The following is a 23,408-nucleotide window of genomic DNA, read 5'->3' as shown; positions in this document are numbered from 1 at the left end:
GAAATGCCAAAGACTAAATTAATTAATTACGTCTTGATTTCTCCAAAGCTTTTGATTAAGTAGAATGCAAATCATTTAAAATAAAAAGTTGAATACCTTTAAAGTTTTATATCACTTTTCGTTATTTTTTTTATGATCTTGCCCTCTTAACGACTACCCTAATATAGCTGTAATAATAATTATAATTACAATTGCAGGACAACCATTAAATTGTTTTTGTTTTATGTTTTTAAAGGTTTTACGGCGCTTGCAACACATTAAGGTCATATCAGCGTCAGTAAAAAGGAAGAACATGGGACAGTAAAAAGTTCTAGAATTGCAATTAAAGCACACAAGAAATGGTAAGACAAAGGGGAATTGGTTGAAATAGGAAACCGATGTAGATTCCAAGAGCACACTATCAAGGTACTTAGTTTGAGATCACCTAAAAGTTTCATCCAGACACAAGCACATGTCCCAACTAAGAGGGATACACTCAAATGTTAACAAATCATATCCAATATGTAAACAAAACAATACAGTGCATAACAGAGAGAGGATTTACAAGGAAAAATATATCATCTCTCAAAACTCTAACTATATAATATTTGACTGTTTTCCTCCCAGCTAGGGATACCTGGACAAAACCAAGTAATCTCATTCCAAGACAAAGACAGAAAGCATGTTGGAAAACAGATATAGGGGGATGCAAGACACAGTAAGTGCCTCCCTGCCCACTTCTTCTTCTTCTTCTAGGTTCCATGCCTGGTCCAGGCTTCGGATACTGCATGAATTATCTCTCTCCATTCCTCCCTGTCTCTTGCTTTTTCAAACAGCTCTTGGATTGTTAGGTTGGTGAAGCCCTTCAGTTGGTCTATGAGTGTTTTTCTTTGTCTCCCCCGGGCGCGTTTACCAGGTATTTTTCCACAACTTGCCAGGTATTCATTCTTATCTTTCCTTACTATGTGTCCGAAAAAGGATACTTGTCGATCCATTATTAAGGGCATTAGTTTCCTTTGTTGGTATGTTTGTTTTAGCACTTCTTCGTTCGTTTTGTGTGCGGTATACGATATTCTCTGCATCCTTCTCAAGCACCACATTTCAAAAGCTTCAATGTTCTTTTGTGTTTCTGCATTTGTAGTCCAGCTTTCGCATCCGTAGAACAAGATTGGCCACACGTAGCACTTCAAGACTCGGAATCTAATCCCGAACGACATCTGTTTGTTTTTCAAAATGTTTCCCAGGTCCATGAAGGCCTGTTTGGCTTGAGTTATTCTTGCTCGTATGTCTCGGTTACATCTTCCATCTGTTGTCACTATTGAACCTAGGTATTTAAAACTTTCTACGTTGGTAAGTTGCTCGCCGTGAATCGTTATATTGCAGGTGTTGTTGTTTTCGGGGTTTTTCTGTATTACCATGCATTCTGTTTTGGTGATATTCACTTCCATTCCCTTGGCTTCACTATCTACTACCACTCCCTGCCCACTATGGGAGATAAAAAACCACAGCCAGAAGCAGTATGTATGTATGTATGTATGTATGTATGTATGTATGTATGTATGTATGTATGTATGTATGTATGTATGTATGTATGTATGGATGGATGGATAGGTGGATGGATGGATGGATGTATGTACGTATGTATGTATATATATAAAATCATTTTTACTATTATCATCCTCCCCCTCTCCTCCTCCTCCTTCTTCTCCTCCTCCTCCTCCTCCTCCTCCTCCTTATCATCATCATCATCATCATCATCATCATCACTCATTGTAATTTGTTAATTGAAGTGCACGCAATTGTGGGACTCGGTGCTAGAGGGTGTGAAAACGATCATTGAACAAAAAGAAAGGGGGGAAATGGGTTTGCAAGAGGAAAAGCCGGCAGAAAGGATTGATTTTGATGGTTATTTCGCGTAGATTAAACCACAAGCTGTTTCGGCAGAACTTCATTTTTATTAAATTATATGATTATGGCAGCAGTACATGTTAATGAAGTGATTCATTATCATCTATAAGAGATGTTAATGGGATAACATCATTGCCAGGATAACGAAGGTGAGACTGGTAGCTAAGATAGCGCAGGTTGGAACATTTCTTGCCGTTGTATCTGGAAAGAGATGCATTGGCGTTGTACTTATTGAACAGCATTTGATCAAGGCGTTTATCGACGGGCCGTTTGTACCGCATAAAAAGATGGTGGAAAAGAGATGGATGGGTGAACATGTTGATGTGTTTTGCACGGGGGAGGCCTTCCGAAAGCTCCTACAACCCCAGTATTTTTTTTTTTTAATTATAATGTTCTAGTGTGTGTGTGTGGGGGGGGGGGGGGCATTATAAAAAAATATCCCCTCCTCCCAAACCCCCAAGAACATTATAAAATGTGGATGTAGGAGTTTTCGGAAGGCCTCCGGTGTTTTGTTATTGTTAACGGGTTTCCTGATGCAATATCGTGTGAGCTTCAGCAAGTAGAAAATGGCGGACTTGCTTAATAAGGCGCAAATTTTAACTGCCAACAAAAGGTGTGTTGCAGCGGCAGTGAGAACCACTACCCTCACAAGAAGCTTAGGTGAGCAGACAAAAACGTTTAGTGGTTGTTTCCGTTGCGCATGCGGTGGGCCACACATGAAAAAGGGCCGTGACCAAAATGTGACAGAAGTACGGTGCTATAGATAATATGCGCTTGGCTAAGAAGCTCATAACGGAAGTATAACGGACCAACACACAAAACTGTGTGTGTCCATGAACGTTTATAGTCGGGTTAATACATTTCAGTGAGCATTACTCACAAACGCGGATGGCAAAAAACAATAACAAAGGCCTGAATGACGTCATCTACGTTCTATCTATAGGTGCAACAAAAAAGGTCATCTAGAGAATCGTTGCGCAAGTCCGAGCCCACGATGGGTGTAGGGAAACGAAGTGGGGATCACTGGTGCGCCAACAGTTACCTCAGTTACACAGGGCCACACCCTCTCCCAGTAATTATAATTCATGCAGACAAATGGAAAGGAGTAAAGGATTTGATAGATACAGGGTGTATGACGACGGTGGTTAGTTCGGAGTTGGCTGGAGCTGGACAATGTAAAGGAAGAGACTATATATTTGCGTTTGACGGGTCGCGGGTGGCGAGTTATGCTGAGCAAGATATGCGATTGGAAGTAGAAGGGACAGAGATGTTGGTGAATGCAACTGTAGCAGACTCTTGGTGATGTGAAGGTTATCATTTGAATGGACGTTATAAAAGGGGGGGGGGGGTGAGAATCAGAAGTGGAAAGATTGAATTCGGTCGCAGCTGCAGTGCAGTTCTTGTGAGCAAAAAGGCCATGAGTGAAAATGTATCAAATAACAATAAAATTGCTGAATGCGGAGACAGGGTTGTGAAAGCCAGCGAGTGTGTTGCCAGAGAAGAGGAAAAAGTTGACGATGGGAATTTATGAGTGAGACAATATTACTTGCATCACAGTATACAATTCCAGTCTCTGACCTCAAAACTCGCCATGTTTTTCTCACGGGATCATCATCCTTCACTCTTCGCAACACTTCCTGTAGCATCTCGATTGCTCTTTTGTTGACTCGATCGTTCCATTTCATTCCCACAGCTAATCCCTTTATATAGATGCCTGCCGCACGAAGCCACCCCACAATCGGATAATGGCCGATTAGCTTTCCACATATTGACAATGAGGGAATCAACAAAAGAGCAATTGAGATGCTACAGGATGTGTTGCGAAGAATGAAGATGATGATCCCGTGAGAGATATATGGCGAGTTTTGAGGTCAGAGACTGGAATTGTATGGTGTGGTGCAAGTAATATTGCCTTGGGTGGTTTATTAGAAATTGGAGATAAAGCGGTAGAGCCCGCAGCGTGGTTGTGAAAAACAGACGATTTCCAACCAGCGACATCTAGCCTATAGTATATGAAGTCCTAGTTTCCAACACATCAACGTAGCTGAATTCGAGGCAGTACCCTAATGAAAGGGGTCAATCTGGCACTGAAGTGGGGAGTGACAAGCATCACAATAATGACAGACTCAGCAATAGTGAAAGGATGGATGCAGACTGTGTTGACGGGTGAGAAAAGGGTGAAGACGAAGGGAGCGGCTGAGTTACTCGTCAAAAGACGTTTAGGTTATTTTGAAGAGTTTAATAGATGGATTTGACCTTCATGTGTGTATACAGCTTGTGCCGTCGATAAGGAATAAGGTGTTTGAATTAACGAAAGTGAAGAAAGAATGGATCGACTTAGGAAAGAAGGGAGACGGAGAAGGAAAATGTGTAGTTGCCTCTGTTGCTCCAGTCCTGAAGGCCCTGCATGAGGTTCATCACATAGGTGTTGACCGAACGTTGTTCCTTACTAGAAAGGTCTTTCCACAAGTACGAAGGGCTGATGTTTGTAAAGTAATAAGAACATATGAATGATGCCAATCGATTGATCCTACCCCTGTCGTTCACGAGAGAGGAAACCTCAGCGGTTGTGGTGATTGGGAAAGGTTGGCGATTGATGTGACTCATTACCACCAAATTCCGTACTTGTCCATCGTTGTGGCCTGGGAAGATTTCCCATATGGTAGAAACGGACATGTGAGACGGCGGAATTTGTTACTGCAACATTAAGTCAGCTGTTTCTTGAGAGAGAGAGAGAGAGAGAGAGAGAGAGAGAGAGAGAGAGAGAGAGAGAGAGAGAGAGGAGAGAGAGAGAGAGAGAGAGAGAGAGAGAGAGAGAGAGGGGGGGGGGGGGGGGGACTGTGAAAGAAATTCTAATGGACAATGGGACTGTATTTCGGTCAGATTGCATGCGCCGGTTACTCGAAAGGTGGAGAGTGAAGGCAACATTCAGGGCTGCCAACCGACCAAGTGGCAATGGGATTGTAGAGAGACATCCTCGAACAATTAATCGGCAGAAGGGGCAAACAGTTCACCCGTGGAGGCTGTTTATTGGTATTGGCATGGCATAGATGGGGAGACTGTGCCGTTTTGGGCGATATATAAGTACGAGTGGAAAGATCATCAGACCGTCGAGAATGAAGCTCCAAGTAATGACAGTGAAAGGGTGAGTGGAAGATTCAAGGTTAGTGAGAGAGTTTGGGTTAAATCGCCTCATGCCAGATGTACGTCAAAGTCAAAGTGGGAAAAGGGTCCTGTGACTGCAGTGAATTCGATTACACAATGTTGATGTTGATACCACAACACGTGTTGGATATACGGAGTGTCGTTGAAGGAGAAAGCGAAGACAATGTGGAGAACATCACCAGACCATAATGGGCGTTTGACATTCAAAGATTGGAGGAAAGTGACGGTGAAGAAAGAGAATGTGAAATTCAGAGATTGGAGGAAGATGGCGTTGAGGACAGCACAGATTTCGGCTGACCTAGAAGTGAATCCACGTAGAGCAGAGCCAGAAGATGAAATTGGAAAAAGTTGGCCGATTGATAAGGATAAGGCCTACGGGTTGGGACAGGAACGTGCAGTTTGGCTCCGAAATGGACGATTTGTAAATTTATGGCTTGTGGGACTCGGTACCAAACGATGTGAAAACGATAATTGAACAAAATAAGAAAAATGGATTGTCAATAGGAAAAGCCGACAGAGAGGACATATTTTGATTGTTTCGCGTAGATTAAACCACAATCATCATCATTATTAATTAATTGATTAATTAATTAATTAATTAAATTTTTACGAGTTTCTAATTTTCAACACAGAAAAGTGAGTGGAGCAGGCACTTATGTTGGTAACAACAAGATATGAAGTGAATAGAAAAGTGCCAGAAGACAATAGAGAATAAAAATTTTTCGCGGCGGTGGTGGGGTTTGAACCTGCGACCTTATTGGTACGACAACTTCGCGCCTGGCAGGAGGTGAGAGCGTGGCTCTACCGTGTGAGCTATCCACGAACACAAAAATATTCGTTTCAAACTCAAAGTCATTACTAGATCCCTCTCTCACCCACTTCTTGAGACCGCCGATTCGTTCGTACACCACCATCGCGAATAATTTTGACCAGCAGTTAAGCTTAATAGCCAATATTCTCAACACAAACATATAACATAGAAACGATTGAGACATTGAGTATGCTCCGGTGTATGGGGTGAATTTTAATTCAGAAAAGTGAGTGGAGCAGGCACTTATGTTGGTAACAACAAGATATGAAGTGAATAGAAAAGTGCCAGAAGACAATAGAGAATAAAAATTTGCCAGGCGGAGTTGTCGTACCAATAAGGTCGCAGGTTCAAACCCCACCACCGCCGCGAAAAAATTTTTATTCTCTATTGTCTTCTGGCACTTTTCTATTCACTTCATATCTTGTAATTTTCAACAGAAGACTGTCAACTGTCAACCTTTTAGCCAGATAGAATTGACAGCTAGAATATCAATGTTTAATAGATATGTTAATATAAATCACAAAACTGCGGCTACATAATTTCCTTCCCCAACATCCAGTAATGCAAATATTCCTTGTTATTTCAAATCTAAAAAGCATGATATATTTTATCATCAAGTAATGTTTTCTGATCTTATCACCCCATTCGTGAAAAAAAATTTGTAATACACATAGGTAGTCGGTGCCTCGGGAACTATTAATGGCTGATTAAGGCTAAAAGATCTGGCAAAAGTCAGAAAACGAAACCAATACAATGTTGGTTACAACCGTGGACCTCAAAAATGACCGCTACAATCAACAAGCTCATGGACTGATAAAGGAATGTCAGCCTCTATATTTATATCCATGAAATAATGGGGTCTGAGATTGGTCTGAAAGACAGTCTGGGTTTGATATATAAAGATGCAGTTTATGGTCAGTAAACAAAACTCTAAAACGTATCAGTATCGGTTCGAAAAAAAATTCAAATTCAAAGTCAAATTGGATTGTGATTGAGCGGACTCAACTTTCAAATGCTATAGGTACCACAAGAGACTAGAAAATGTTTAAAATTGATTTTTCTTCATATTTTCATAAAGCACTCTGATAGTCATGGAAAACACTTTAAATTTTGAAAATCCATTCATAATTAAGAAGATGAAGTGGCAATTCGGACTCGAGTCTAAATAATCTCCCGTGGCCCGTGGCTATTCGGACTCAAATTCCAATATGCGTGCGCAAACACGGTAGGAAGGGGGTGGGGGGGGGGGCGTGGAGGGGGCAGTGGACAGAGGATGTAACCGAAATAGAAGAAGAGTTCAGAAGAAATTCTGTTTTTGCCCATACTAGGACTACACTGTCAGACTACACTCATACTCATACTCCCATCATAGTGGGTAGGGAGGCACTTTCACTTACTGTGTCTTCTACTTCTATCCCCCTCTATCTGTTTTCCAACATGCTTTCTATCTTTGTCTTGGAATGAGATTACTTGATTTTGTTCAGGCCCTAGCCGGATATCCTAGCTGGGAGGGAAACAGTCAAATGTTTAGTTAGAGTTTTGGGAGATGATATTTTTTTCCTGTAAATCTTCTCTCTGTTATAGGTATAATGCACTGTATTGTTTTGTTTACATATTATATATGAATTAGTTGCGGCTGGTGCAAGCGCTGGTTACATTTTTAAAAAAAACAATGCTCGGGCAGCCAGCGTGACGAGGAAGGGCTCGATGATATTTGTTTCAATTTAATGTTTGTTTAAAAAAATAAATCTGCATGTCATATCTTGTCCTCATCATTGTTACTAAATTAATGTTTCCTTGGCAGGTAGACATTGTAAAGAGCCTTGAGCGAGAATTTGAAGCTTATTCTTAAAAATAAATAAATGATATTCTTAATTACTGTATACTTACAATGATATTTACAGTACAGCTTTTCTGGTCATTCATTTGAGATGTACGTATATCAAATTGTAGTGCATCATAATAATGTTCCGTTGGTGGTAAGATCGGGTGGTCGGTAGGGGTTCGGCTTTGGGCGGTAGGGGATCGATGGAAAAGAATGTGGTCGGTAGGAGGAAAAATATATCACATATTTAACACCACTAGATCATGGATAATATTTCTTGCTGAGGAAAAGTCAGTTGACAACCCAAACCTATCACCATGTCTTAAGACTTTGCAACATTGCTCTTTGAAAACGGTATGGTGCTTGTTTTGGACAGATTATTTCCCTTTCTAAGTTCTTCAAAAATGTATTATGCTCTCATTTTCGTATTTATGTATGGATTTTTAAAATTTAAAAAGTGTTTTCCATGACTATCAGAATGCTTTATGAATATAGTAAGAAAAATCAATTTTAAATATTCAAAAATTGTCTCTTGTGGTACCTACTGTAAGAAAAAAAATTCACAAAAAAGTCAAATCTCAACTGATTTAATTGGTACAAATAACAGATGATGTTTAATTCTTTAATAAATGGCTGATCCGGATGTAGGAAGTGGTAGTGGTTTTGAAATTGACGAAAAATGGCGAAAAACAGGAGCTTCAAGTCTGCTTTCATTTTTTATTAAACTTCAGTGTCCATAACGATGACTTATTTCCGGTGACATTTATCGATATACGACCTCTCGCCTTTTTTGAATGTCAAGAAGGTGTACCATCAAGCAACAATGTTTGTGGTATGTCCTTTATTCCATTCATAAGGATAGAAGACTACATGCATGTTGTGCGACATCAGATCAATTGATTGGAAGCATGACACTACTGGCCTCTTCTGATTTCTAAATGGCTGTGATGATGACGGAGAAAATGACATAATAAAGCACTTCAACTTGCAGGAAGGATTTTCATCACCGAATTTGACAAATGCATATATTTATATATATAATATCTATTCACTTTCTCATCTATCACATAGTGTATCACATTCTCTCTTCATTATACTTTTATTTCAGGTTTCATATTCTGGAGTATTTTCCAAGCTCTTGCTCCCATGATATGGTTTTATCCTCTGAATGAATTGGAAATTTCTGGATATGAAGCATTTGCTGTAGCATGGCTTTCTCCATTACTGTTGCTCATTCCAGGGCTGTTGAATCTCATGCAAAATAAAAAAGTAAGTTGCAAAATCTAATATCCTCTTACAATAAGAAAATGGAAGTGAAAATACAGGTGAATTTGATCATAATGGCATAGTGGTCATTCAGAACCATTAAAAAGCGATAGTTTTAGATAGATGATCAAGCCGAAGAGCTGTGGAATACAAAAATATTATACTGGAAATGTTTTTTTTAAAATGGCTGTTATTATTTGGATATAGGAAACCGATATTTCCTTCAAATTTAAATTTACTTGGAGGTTAAAAGATGCTTAGTTGGGAAGAAAATGTGTCAGCTCAGATAAGAGTGCAAGGCTTGCCTCTTCTCTACTGGATAATGTCAGTGCACAAGCATCAAATTGATATAAGTACTCCATTATTCTCAACAGATCACTTGACTGTATATTTGGACACAAAAAATGGGAAATGGCTCTTACATAATTAAACAAAACAAAACAACCCATTTAATATTAACTTTTTTTCATCTTCATCAGGAGAGAGAGAGAGAGAGAGAGAGAGAGAGAGAGAGAGAGAGAGAGAGAGAGAGAGAGAGAGAGAGAGAGAGAGAGAGAGAGAGGGAGGGAGGGAGAGAGAGAGAGAGAGAGAGTGTGTGTGTGTGTGTGTATCGTTCTAATGATTATAAGTTAATTCGCAGGAAGACGTAGAAGTCATGTGTTGCTGTTGCTATTTTTTAATTCAGGTTTTGGTATGTCTGCGTTTGTTGACAATTGGAACTCTTGCCTCCTTCCAAGCATCTTCTACATTGCTGCGACTCATTATCTTGTCCATTGGGGCAAGTGTTTCAATGCTGATTTTGACTGTCACACTTTGGAGTTCTGATCGATGGATAAGGTGTTATTGATGAAAATTAATTATCATCTGCATTTTTTCCTAATTCATTTTCACATCCCCTTTATAAGTAGCCCGTCAATGCTTTTAATGTGAGCAACTTACATTTTATTTATGTTTTTGGTTTGTTTGTTTTTCTAATGCCTCTCAGAGATTTGGACTTAAGAAACATTTACCTTTCATTTATATTTATCAATATTTGCTTTTGGAGAAAAAGAATATAATGAAAAAACATATCATGACTTTGAAAATTATCAAAACAATACGATGGAAATAGCTGAAAGATAAACAAAGAAACTGATTGAAATTGAAAAAAAAAAAAGGAACAAAAAACAGAGTTTGGGCAAACATTTTCTTCATTTTAAAAAAAAAGCAAAGATTAAGAATTTTATGAATCACAAGAATGCTTGGAATTCAATTGAGGTCTAAATTTTAATGGTCCTATTTGCCCTGTTGATTTAAATTGTTAATTCTATTCTTTTACTTCATGCTTATATTACAGATATAGAACATTCAGAGGTTTGGTGATTGGCCTCCATGGAGTGTTGGCAAGCCGTATCTGGTTCACCACTATCAATCCCTTGTGGGTAAATAATTCTACTAACAGCATGGTTATTGCATTTGTTGTCATCTCTATTGGGGCTGATGTTTTCGATGGTATGTCATGATATTTTTTAATGATACAGGGGAAAAGTTTGAAATGATTGATTAGGGTAGTTTTAAATATTACTCAATTTAAAAATAATGTTCATATTTTCTTTTTTCCTTTTTGTTATTTGGTTGTTCGTTTTTATTATTGATTACATTTAAAAAAAATTATTTAGAGAAGATGTGAATTTGATATATACTGTTCTTATTACAATAGATCAGAGACCCCATTCTTCCGTACATAGTGGAATTCCGATATCCTCTCGAAAGCTGGCAAAATCATCCGCTATCATCGTTTCGTTGGCCAGCACAGCACCACTAGGTCCTCAGTGGAAAACCCCTTAGCCTTAGGAAGCATATTATATTATTTAACCAAGTACGGTCAATGACTGAGGTGTTTTTATATGTTGCCTTCGATATGTGGGGTCAAAGACCCCCAATTGGTAGTATTATTGTGTATTGCCGACTATTGTCCCATCTAATTAATTTTGGCAGAGTGTATTTGTGTGTTTGTTTTGTATGTTGGCATGCATGTGTGTTTGATTGACTCTCAACTGCCTCCTCAGCATTGCATTGGTAAGGTTATTGACAATTTCCTTGTTCTTGTTTTTTTCTCTCAGATCCTGATTTTTCTCTTATTTGGCCCTGATTTATTTTGGTACTTCGTGGCAGGTCTGCATATTTTGCATGTCAAAAGTGTTTCAGGCAAAGATGCCTCTCAACAACTCTCTATTTTTAGATCCAAGGAAAATAGGCAAAGCTCGCTGTTTGAAGAATCTCCTACATATGCCAGATTTAGTCACCAATGTGCTCACAACTGCTGAGAGGGATGCTTATGATATGGAAATTTGTTGACTTCAGCTGGACAGTTCTGTGCCTGTGTTTGATAGTTGCAGGATTGATGGGTATTGGTGGGGACTGAAGGCTAAATATCCTGTTACCCTGAAAAGGCACCAGCAGGTCTAACATGCATGCTTTCATGGCCCTCAAGTTGAAAGTTCTTTCAGTGCCATGGGGGGACATTATCCACAGAAAATCTTTCAACATGGATATCTCAGCGTACAGTGCAATGCAGGCTATTAAATATAGATTGAAGGCATCTGGACAGTCTTCTCTTCAATACTTCCATAAAGCTGACCATTTCCATGACAGAGTTGATCCCTTTCTAATTCAGAACACGAAGTCTGTCCTTTCTTACTATGAGAAGTCACTTAAGGAGAAGCAGGCGGGAGAGCAGACTAGAAGTATGAAGCTGGGATTAACTTCATTGAAGACATTTGAACTTCTCACTAAGAGGAAATTTGAGGAGCAGACTACAAAGCTGCCAAGAAGACCAGACTTGAGCAAGGTGCAATATCAGTGAAGGCCAATTTATATGAAATTCTACTTGTTGTGCACTATTTCCTGCTTTTCAGTCATTTTTCCCCTTTTTTCGAAGATCTAGAATGGGTCTCTGTAGATGAAATTTTGAACAAAATGCTAAGCCAGTATGTTTGACCTGTAGAATGAGTTGATTATAAGATAATTAGTCATTAGAAAGAACAGCATTAGAAGTAGGTACAATATTAAAATATACAAATAAATAATGAAAGGAAATAATGTTATAATCTTAATAATAAGTTTTTCTCAATTATTTTCTGGCCCTGTAGTACAAAATAATCTTGCTTTAAACACTTATGGCTCAAACTGTATAAATACATGGTTTCAACAACTGTCAATTAACAAAAGAACAATGTTAACATGATTTGAGAAACATTTGAATTGTCACATTTTTATTCTAAAGATTTTAAAATACTGATCAAGGGAACATTCTTTAATTCTAGGATGTATGAGATTTACGATGTCTGGAATTTCTTACTGATAATCATCGTTGAATCTCTTCTTTTTCATTTAGCTTTACTGACTCAGTAGATGAGAATTGTTGTCAATATGTTTTGGCCAAATTGTTTTACTCATAAATAATTTAAGTGTTAAATAGTTTGTATTAAATAGTTTGTAGCAACGAAAAAATTCAAATAAGTGTGTAACTAGTTTGCCTACATAGGATATGCTATTTTTTTAATGATGAAGATGATAGTCATCGTCAACTTCATCATCATCACCATCAGCATCATTGTCATCATAATCATCATTGTCCAGTAGTAGTCATGATCATCATCACCGCTGTCGTCATCTTATGATTATTTGTTTGGTTATTTTCTCTTCATGTTTTCTTCTCTGCTATGAAGTAATGTCTGTTTCTACTTGATTGATGAGTTACATTCAAGAGTCTACTGTTTATTTTGTGTGTGGTTTTGTGTGCATGTGTATATAGCCTACGTGAGTGTGGGGTGTGTATATGTCCACTATACTGTAATTGTATTTTTATATAAGCATAATGTGAATCAGAATGAATTTCCATTTCTTTGGACATGAAGTTCAATTATTATTATTATTATTATTATTATTATTATTATTATTATTATTATTATTATTATTGTTATTATTATTATTGCAGAAGGTGAAATTTTAAATAAACTTTTGGCTGGTTAGCATGTTTTTTCATATTTAGTCCTACTGTTGTGGAACATCTGCCTTGTGGTATTCTGACTATTCGGATGATCTTAAAAGAACTTTGACATTTCTAATTACTTTTGATATATACATTGATGCAGCTTTGTTGTCTTGTGGTAAGACACTTAGCTTCTGATCAGTAGGCCTATGGTTTGAGTCTCACTGTGGGCATTGTAAAGTTGATACCTTAAAGAAGGCTTTTTACTCATATTCTCATACCATATTCGGGTGTAAATTGAGTACCTAGCTGCTATCAATTTTGTCTCTGTGGAAAAAAAGTCTTACAAGTTAGATGTTGCAATATGCTTGAGACTTCATGAAAAGCGCTTTGTGTACATTTAGTGGACATCACCATACCAAGATTCAGTTTTTAAAAAAATTTGAATTGGATGTATTAATGCTATTTCATTGTATCATGCATCCAGTTCCTTTGCTCAGAGAAAAAAAAATAAATTGTGCCGTGCAATAGTGCATAAATATGATAATTATTAGATTCATTGTTATATACATCATTTCAGTCAACAGTGAGCTAGAACCAGCATTCAAACCTCAGAAGTGGATTTATCACTGGATTCCTTGTGGCATGGGGTTAGGCAGTTTATTCTTCTTGACCCATTTACTATGTGGAGAGGTTTCTGTTGTGACACGATGGACTGTTAAGGGCTACCCAGATACTGGCCCCTTGCCTCTTCCATCAGGGTTCGTATATACATATAGAATAGTTATTTACTTATTTTGAGTAAATTGAAAATGAATTGGCTAATTTTTTTTTCCATGCTTACTTTTCATCACACTCTTACAAGTATGCCAGAGTTGGTTTTATCTCCCTTTTCCTTCTTGTCTTCACCATCTTCATTATCATTATCATCATCATCACCATCATCACCATCATCATCATCTCACAATTATTTTATTATTATCTTATTTTTATTGTCTGTTGCAGAGCATTTGTTTTATTAACAGCTGCCGCTGGGTCTGTTGTTGGAGTGAAAAGTTCAAACTACTGTGATTTATTTACTACAGTAGTCTTGTCATGTTCCACTTTTATTCTCCTCTTCATCGAAAATCCCTACATTGCTTTTATGGGTAAGAAAATAAATGATGGCTAATCCTCTCCACATTGTACACTCAGTAACCAAGGTCTTAGTGGAAACTAATATTGATAATGATGATGATGATGACTATGACGACGACGATGATGATGCTGATACTGTTGATAATAATAATGATGATCGTGATGAGGATAATGATGATAATAATAATGATCATAATTATCATAATTATTATAATAATCTATATGCTAATAAATCACACCTCTTTAAGTGTCTTTAAATATTTCAAAAATTGTTAGAATTTTTCCATCGCTTGTACAATATCCTTTAAATGTATTTTGTTTTGCATTCATGTGACCTTAGCTCCATTGTTATTATTATCAGAGTTATTATTACTATGATTATTATTTTCCTTTTCTTCTTCTTCTTCTTCTTCTTCTTCTTCTTCTTCTTCTTCTTCTTCTTCTTCTTCTTCTTCTTCTTCTTCTTCTTCCTCCTCCTCCTCCTCCTCCTCCTCCTCCTCCTCCTCCTCCTCCTCCTCCTCCTCCTCCTCCTCCTCCTCCTCTCCTCCTCCTCCTCCTCCTCTCCTCTTCTCTCCTTCTCTCTTCTCTTCTTCTTCTTCTTCTTCTTCTTCTTCTTCTTCTTCTTCTTCTTCTTCTTCTTCTTTTTTCTTCTTCTTCTTCTTCTTCTTCTTCTTCTTCTTCTTCTTCTTCTTCTTCTTCTTCTTCTCTCTTCTTCTTCTTCTTCTTCTTCTTCTTCTCTCCTCCTCCTCCTCCTGATCCTCCTCCTGATCCTCCTCCTCCTCCTGATCCTCCTCCTCCTCCTGATCCTCCTCCTCCTCCTCCTCATGTTCCTCCTCCTCCTCCTTCTGATCCTCCTCCTTCTGATCCTCCTCCTCCTGATCCTCCTCCTCCTCCTCCTCCTGATCTTCCTCCTCCTCCTATTATAATAATCTATATGCTAATAAATCACACCTCTTTAAGTGTCTTTAAATATTTCAAAAATTGTTAGAATTTTTCCATCGCTTGTACAATATCCTTTAAATGTATTTTGTTTGCATTCATGTGACCTTAGCTCATTGTTATTTATTATCAGGTTATTATTACTATGATTATTATTTTCCTTTTCTTCTTCTTCTTTTCTTCTTCTCTTCTTCTTCTTCTTCTTCTTCTTCTTCTCTCTTTCTTCTTCTTCTTCTTCTTCTTCTTCTTCTTCTTCTTCTTCTTCTTCTTCTTCTTTTCTTCTTCTTCTTCTTCTTCTTCTTCTTCTTCTTCTTCTTCTTCTTCTTCTTCTTCTTTCTTCTTCTTCTTCTTTCTTCTTCTTCTTCTTTTTCTTCTTCTTCTTCTTCTTCTTCTTCTTCTTCTTTCTTCTTCTTCTTCTTCTTCTTCTTCTTCTTTTCTTCTTCTTCTTCTTCTTCTTCTTCTTCTTCTTCTTCTTCTTCTTCTTCTTCTTCTTTCTTCTTCTTCTTCTTCTTCTTCTTCTTCTTCTTCTTCTTCTTCTTCTTCTTCTTCTTCTTCTTCTTCTTCTTCTTCTTCTTCTTCTTCTTCTTCTTCTTCTTCTTCTTCTTCTTCTCCTCCTCCTCCTGATCCTCCTCCTGATCCTCCTCCTCCTCCTGATCCTCCTCCTCCTCCTCCTGATCCTCCTCCTCCTCCTCCTCCTCCTCATGTTCCTCCTCCTCCTCCTTCTGATCCTCCTCCTCCTGATCCTCCTCCTCCTCCTGATCCTCCTCCTCCTCCTGATCTTCCTCCTCCTCCTCCTGATCCTCCTCCTCCTCCTCCTGATCCTCCTCCTCCTTCTCCTCCTCCTGATCCTCCTCCTCCTCCTCCTGATCTTCCTCCTCCTCCTCCTGATCTTCCTCCTCCTCCTCCTCCTTCTCCTCCTCCTGATCCTCCTCCTCCTTCTCCTCCTCCTTCTCCTCCTCCTGATCCTCCTCCTCCTCCTCTTTGTTCCAGGAGGGTTGTGTGCTGTATATCTAATTATGGCATTGTGGCCTGCTGTTATTGATAAAGCGACACAGTCTCATCCTATTGGCTGTCTCACATTAGCTGCAGCTGTATATGTTCTTCAGGTAATTCATGCTCTTTTTACTTCAAACCTAATTTAAGTATCCACTGGGCAAATGAAGTCACTGCCAACCGGATTCTCATGATAATTGATTTTATTTTATTGATATCTGTTTGATACAAACTTGATCAAGACACAGTAACAGAGACTCCTTCCATTCCACATTTGCGGAATCTATAAAACCCAAAACTGTTCCACAGGCTGGTATTCAGCGTTAGCCAACAAAGATTAGAAAATAAATTTGAATATTGAGAAAGAGAGTAAAAAAACATTTCCCTCAACAACAACAAAAATTTGCAAATCGATTGCTTGCTGCACGTTCCATAGAAGAAAGCACTCATGAGTGATCAGCCGTTTCAGACTGCTGTTCTTTCAATTAAACCCTGTGGTGACATTGAACAATTTTGAATTTGCCTTCTTGCATTACATGCAAACGAATTATGTCACCACTAAATATTAAATCAGTAAGTTGATTCAGCTTTTTTGTCTAAAATTCCTCTTTTTGTAGGTTTTTATTCCTCTTTGAAATAGCTTTTAGTAATGACCTGTAAGTGTCACAAGCACTGATAAACTCTTAGAAAAAAAATATATAAGCAGGAATTGCTGTAACTGTCTGAAATTCCACTTTTTTTAGGTTTTTATTTCTCTTTGACATAGCTTTGAGTATGAGTCACTGTTGCAATGACCTGAAAGTGTCATATGCATTGGTAAACTCCTAGAAAACAAATATAAACATGGATTGCTGAAGATGTCATGATTGCTAATATGTAACCTATCACCTCAAAACAGAATTATGTCAGGGTGATTAAAATGCTAAAAATTGAAATTAAAGCCAGAAATATTAGACCTTGTGTTAAAATTATTTGTTTTATTAAGGCTTAAGAATATTAATTCTTAATTAGGGAAATCAAGATGGCTTTAACTTTAGATTCACTTGTTTTCATCCAGTTCACTTCGACACACACATAAGACTGGTTTGAGATGATGAGTCACATATTATCAGGAAAAAAAAAAGTATTTTCAAGACACAACAGGGTCAGCTTCGTTTTTGTCTCATATTGTGAATTTTTACATGGAAGTTGTAGAATTAGTAAATCTCTATAAAACTATCACTTGCCACAGGCTAACTGCTCATTTTATTTTTCTCTTTGATCGTTGGTGTAGTAATAGTAAATGATATGTTTGATTATTAATTTGCTTTTTAAAAAACTTATTTGAAAAGCAAAGTACTCAGGAAATGTTTTGTTGAAACCGAAAGGTGAGAATCATTGCGTCTGGATGAGATTTTTAGGTGATACCTCTAACTAAGCACATAGATAGTGTGCTCTTGGAATCTACTTCTGTTCCTATTTGAAACATTCCCATTTGTCTTACATTTTCTCGTATGCTTTAACTTGTATATCTTGATTTTTTATTTTTTTTGATATCACATTTTCTTCATTTTTACTGGTGCTGAAATGACCTAATTGTGATATAGGTATAAGCGAGGTAAAAGGAAAACCCTTATAAACAAATAAACATGATATAACTGATTATTTATTGTAATGCTATTGAAAAGAAATGGGGTTCCTATAGCCCAATGGCTCGTTATAGTTCGAAAAGTTTTGTAATCATCACACATGCAATCGGAATGATGTCGATCTAGGTTTTTCTCTGACCACTTGGTTGACCTAGCGGTGATTGAAAAGTTCAGTATACGAGGTATAGAAGCAAGTATTTATATCAACTAATAATGTCCTGCCCAGTGGTAGCAAGCAATTGTCACTATCCTATTATTGCTACAGAAACTCTAGCTTCACGGAGTTTAAAAAATCATAGAGAAAATAATGCCATCCTATCAATACTGTAGCTAATGAATTATTTAATAGAAAGATAACTGAAAAAAAACCCAGTCTTTATATATTTTTTTCTGATGTTTAAAAAAATAAATTTAGGTATTGTTTTGGGTGTGGACTATTGCTTTCAATTTCGTGCCTTATGGTGAATACACAAGAGAACACACAGACTGGCTCCTAGCCTGCCTTGGTATTTTCATCATCATATGCTTTGTTACTTGTGAGTTTGATTATTCATTTATTATTATTGTAATTAAAAAAAATATTATTACTAATATTACTATCATCATTATCATCATCATCATCATCATCATCATCATCATCATCATCATCATCATCATCATCATCATCATCATTTATTATTATTATTATTATTATTATTATTATTATTATTATTATTATTATATTATTATTATCATTATTATTATTATTAATAATAATAATGATAATACTATTATTACTACTATTATTGTTGTTATTATTGTTGTTGTTATTATTATTATTATTATTATTATTATTATTATCATCATTATTATTATTATTATTGTTGTTGTTGTTGTTCTTGTAATATTATTTTTATTATTTTTTATATTATTTTAATTACAAATTTTCTCTTTTTCAATAGGCCGATCAACAAAAAAGTATACGTCATTGCCTGAAGATAACAAGAACTTTGTATCAAAAAAGTATTACAACTATGGTAAGTGAAGGGACATTATTCTATCGTTATATTTTAATTCTTGATATGTAAAAAAATAACTTTTTACTGTTGGAAGGCTAAATTTTACCCTCTTATGAAATAATATCCCATTCCATATCCAAGGAAGAAGCAACTGCATTGCTTACTTTGAGGAGTTAGAGATTAATGAGCTCTTCATCTGGATCTTAGTCTGAAGATTAGTAGCAAGTGACACTCTTTTTTTGCCTATCACCATAATTGCATAGTAATGATAAGAGCACACATATTCCAACGTACATATTCGGACAGAAAATAACTTTAGAAAATCAATTATAAAAACAATGAAAAACCAGAGAGTTCAAACCAGACGTTGAAATGCTAGGCTTGCTACAGTCTATGACCTGTTCATTTACTTCTTGATTATCTTGGCTTCTGAAATTCATATGTAAAATACCAAGCTGTGTTCAATGCCAAAACATTTCTGTACTTCTTCCATGTATTTTGTTGGTCAGCAGAGGCATGGAGAATCAATTTACTTTAAGTGAGCAATATAATATTGAAAGCTCTTTTACCTAAATATGGAATTATGGACTAAGCTTTGCTTGGTCACAGTTCAAAATCAAGTACATTAAAATGGTAGAGGAGGTGTGAAGGAGGGACAAAAACAGTTTCTGAATATAAGGCATTTGTCATATGAAACGGGATTTCAGAACCCGAAAGTGCCATTGCAGAGTTACAAAAGAATAAGGGGTAAAGTAGTAGTGACTTTTATTTATGAAGAATAGTCTTGAAATTTTATCAAAAGCGGTGTGTCAATCTGTCCAGACAAGAAGAGGGAATAACAGGAAACTTGTCAACAAAGGGCAAAATTAGACAAGAAAAAATAATTAAGAGTAGTACAACTAAGGATCGGTTTGCCAGAGGAAATTGTGTATGCAAATAGTATGGAATAAACTGGAAAAGTCAAGAAAAACTCTTGTATAACCAAGAAATATGATATGATGTCGCCCTACCATGATGAAAATCTTAAAAGCATATGCTATTATATGAATTTATGAGAACACACGGGCAAAGTTTATCTCAGCAGATGGTGAAACTGAGCTGTTTGAGATCAAAGCAGGTGTACTTCAAGGTGATACATTAGCCCCCTATCTCTTTGCAATTGTCCTGGACTATGTGATGAGAAAGACCTACGTTGGCATGGAGAACGAGCTAGGCTTCACGAGATAAAGAAGTAGGCGCAGTCCAGCTATGATTGTCATGGATCTAGATTTCGCAGATGATCTGGCTCTACTGAACGAGGAGATGGACCAAGCACAAGAAGTCCTCAATAGACTTGAAACTGAGGCTGAATGAGTAGGACTGTGCTGTAATGCTAAGAAGACAGTTTACCAAACCTACAACCAAGAAAGGCCAATTAGCATACAGGCAAAAGAATGGAGAATGGCTGAAGGAAGTTGACAACTTCAAGTACCTAGGAGGTTGGACCCAAAGCAGATCCTCTGATATCTCTGTCGGGAAAGCATTCTCTTGGAGTGCCTGTCACAAACTCAGGAAAATCTGGAGTTCAAACCTACAGAGGGAAATAAAGAAGAGACTGTTCCTGGCAACGGTAGAGTCAGTGCTTCTCTATGGAGCAGCGACATGGACTCTAACAAAAGCCTTTGAGAAGCAACTGGACGGCTGCTACACTTGTATGCTGTGGATGGTCTTCAACGTAAGCTGGAAAGAGCACACATTATCAAATGAAGAGCTCTACGGTGACCTCCCCCAGTGACTTCGAAGATACAACAGAGAAGACTGAGACTTGCGGGGCACTGCTGGGGACACAAGGAGGAGATTGCAAGCAGTCTTGTGCTATGGGAACCACCGGAGAGAACCAGAAACAGAGGCAGGCAGAATAAAACATACATTGACTGTCTGCTAGATGACACAGGAATGGACAACACCCGAGAGCTGTGCATATTTATGGAGGACAGGACAGAATGGCGAAGACTTGTGGCTCATGTTGGGCGCCCCAAGGGGCGGCCTAAGTTAGTAAGTAAGTGACCATGGATCAAATATCAAAAGTGGCTGTTATAGGATACAGCCCGAAGAACAAGTACTGAAGGCCAATATTATAACCTTTGTGGATGTCATGGCTAAATGAATGAATATTAATATAGAAAATGAAAAAGACAAGCTTAAATAATATTATCTTGGTTAACCTCATAGTCAACTGAATCTGTAGGGATATGTGGTGCAATGAGATTTCTGAAATCTGTGGCTTTCATTTGATGTGAGAGTTGGTCATGATTATATATAATAAATTGATTTTGGGACGAAAAGATGAAAAATACAAATTTCAGTAATGTTTGCTGTCTTGATTTCTAAAATTTTATTAGTTTATCTTTAATATTTCAACAAGTATGAGCGGGTGGTTGGATGGGAGCATCACCCTTGAATCATATACCTATGATGTTCGCATGGGTGTACGATCCGATAGTGATGTCGTTTCTTCTTCTCTTTACTAGCCTATCCTGCTTCTTTGGTTTGTGATTGTATTTTTGACGGGATATTTTTTTTCCTGTAAATCTTGTGCCTGTTTGTTCTTGGTTATTTGTAATTTAGCTTATGATATCTTTAGGTTATGATTTTGATTTACATTTGTACTATTTTTGTTAGATTGCTTGTTTTTTTGTTTCAGCGGTCTCTCATTTAACCTCAATTGTGTTGGAAGAGACCTAAAGCAACAAACAAACAAAAAAAAAAACAACAAGTATGATTGTCTTGTTGTTTTAATTTTATTAGAGGAAATTACTTAAATATTCTCTTTTTTTGTTTGTTTATATCAGCAATCACTATAATGATGTTGACCGGACTAGCAGGCATATCATGGCGGTACCAGAAATATAACCCTGGCATCACAGCTCAGGTAAACAGATATTTTAAAGCAAAGCATGCCTATATATTTATATTTTTCTTGTGATTATAAATTGCCCAAGTATAGTTTGCAGACAGTCTACTTGTGCAGATATATAGTACTTGCAAACACAAATCGATTTATTTGTAAATTATAAAGCAACTGGTTGTGACAAAGTGATTCACTTATTTTCTGCTACTAAGTTAATCATGTTGTATGTGTGTCGCCAAGCTTTTTCTTAATTTTTAAACAATGACGTCTCTTTTTTTCTATGTGTTTGCTTTATTTTATTATTATTTGTTTGATGTTTTTTTTTTTCCTACTCCTTAAAAAAAAATAGTAACACTCCATTTATCCAAATGAAATGATTAAGGTTCAACAAGCAAGGAGCATGAGTTGCCCTCCTAATCAATTATGCTGAGTTCGTAATGGATAATAGATATTGTGTTTTTCTTTATATTTCTCATAAAAGACAAACTCCAAGGTATTCAGTGCTGGAGTGTGGACGTACCATTTTGGCTATGATAATAAAGGCTGGCCTAGCCTAGAAAGAACTGCCAAGTTAATCAATGATTCTGGTAATTATTATTATTATTATTATTATTATTATTATTATTATTATTATTATTATTATTATTATTATTATTATTATTATTATTATTATTATTATTATTATTATTAATTAATCAATTTATTTATTTATTCCTTTCTTTCTTTCTTTCTTTTCTTTTCTTTTTTTTTTCATTTAAGAAACTACATTCATTTTATTTAAGCAAATATTATAATTTTAATTTAAACATATTTTTTTCAGCACCTGGTTTACTATGAGTTATTATTATTAAGGGTCACATTTACTCCCAGAGGTCTAATGATTATTGGGATAACCTTTGTGAAGTGTCGGGTAGAACATTTAGATTTTACATTCATCTGTTCACTGATCAAGCTTAGTTGTCTTTTGAGTTTAGAGAAAAAAAAGATTTTAATTAATTAATAAATTAATTAATTTATTTATTTATTTTGTTTCTGATGATTCAAGAGGTTGATGTGATGACTTTATTGGAGAGCGATGCTTCCAAACTGTTTCTGGGTAATAATGACTTGGCCACTTGGATAGCTGAGACACTCCAGATGTACGTAGACTTTGGACCGTCCACCAAGGATCACACATATGGGTGGGTGGTTCTAACAAAGATATGGGAATAGATATGATAAGTCAAATCTTTTTACAGTTGATTTGTTTGAAATATACTTAAGTTTTCAAAATGAATGCAACAAGGCACAGTTCAGAATAAAGTGGCAAACTCTAACAATTGTTATGGACCTATAAAAATACTAAAATTAAGAAAGGGGCATGCAAAACGTTTTTTTACTTGATCCGTTTTGAAGCTATAAGAACTTATAAATTGTCATATTTTATCATGTTATATCTGTAACTATTACTATAGTCAGATTTTTTATTAATGACATGTCTTATACTGGTTTTTCTCAGCTGCCCCTCGATCAAAAGTTGTAAAAATTTGTGTAAACCTCTGAATCAATTTGTCTTAACTGAATATAGATTTTGCACCGCGTTGAGGTTATCAAAAAAGTTTTCTTCTTTAAAATCTATAAAAAACTACTCTAAAACTCGCTGTCATAAAATTAGAGACTTTGCACTGTTAAATGTGTAAACAAGTTACGCACCACAAAGTAAGAGATGAATTCATCGTTTTTCCAAAAAATCTCGTGCTGACATGTGATTATGAGTTCACGTCATACTTGTTTCCAAATAAAAACAATTCGCTTTAACTGTTATAAACTTACAACTTATTAATTTTCATTAAATTAAAATGTCGCAATTACCGAAGACTGATATGACGTCTTTAGCTTTAAATCATTTGAAATACT

At 36.5% G+C, this 23,408-nt stretch overlaps 1 protein-coding gene and 1 pseudogene across 1 annotated transcript in view; both read left to right on the top strand.

The window, feature by feature from the left end:
• Positions 1–2,881: 2,881 nt before the first annotated feature.
• On the top strand, positions 2,882–5,241 carry LOC144971849 (uncharacterized; annotated as a pseudogene).
• A 1,369-nt stretch (positions 5,242–6,610) lies between these two features.
• LOC144971276 (PGAP2-interacting protein-like) overlaps positions 6,611–23,408 on the top strand; it is a 28,987-nt gene continuing 12,189 nt past the window's right edge. The window contains exons 1-12 of the mRNA XM_078911886.1: positions 6,611–6,777; positions 8,797–8,957; positions 9,640–9,791; positions 10,291–10,445; positions 13,508–13,688; positions 13,933–14,075; positions 15,994–16,109; positions 18,040–18,160; positions 18,566–18,640; positions 21,454–21,533; positions 21,994–22,099; positions 22,558–22,693. Of these exons, the coding sequence (XP_078768012.1) occupies positions 6,717–6,777; positions 8,797–8,957; positions 9,640–9,791; positions 10,291–10,445; positions 13,508–13,688; positions 13,933–14,075; positions 15,994–16,109; positions 18,040–18,160; positions 18,566–18,640; positions 21,454–21,533; positions 21,994–22,099; positions 22,558–22,693 (1,487 nt within the window). The 5' untranslated portion in view covers positions 6,611–6,716. The remainder of the gene's footprint in view (positions 6,778–8,796; positions 8,958–9,639; positions 9,792–10,290; positions 10,446–13,507; positions 13,689–13,932; positions 14,076–15,993; positions 16,110–18,039; positions 18,161–18,565; positions 18,641–21,453; positions 21,534–21,993; positions 22,100–22,557; positions 22,694–23,408) is intronic.

The sequence above is a fragment of the Berghia stephanieae genome, chromosome 4 (genome assembly GCF_034508935.2).
Source record: "Berghia stephanieae isolate SIO BIC M18660-M18661 chromosome 4, UCSD_Bste_1.3, whole genome shotgun sequence".
NCBI lineage: Eukaryota > Metazoa > Mollusca > Gastropoda > Nudibranchia > Aeolidiidae > Berghia > Berghia stephanieae.
The sequence above is the reverse complement of the archived record's forward strand: the minus strand, read 5'-3'. Positions and strand labels throughout refer to the sequence as shown.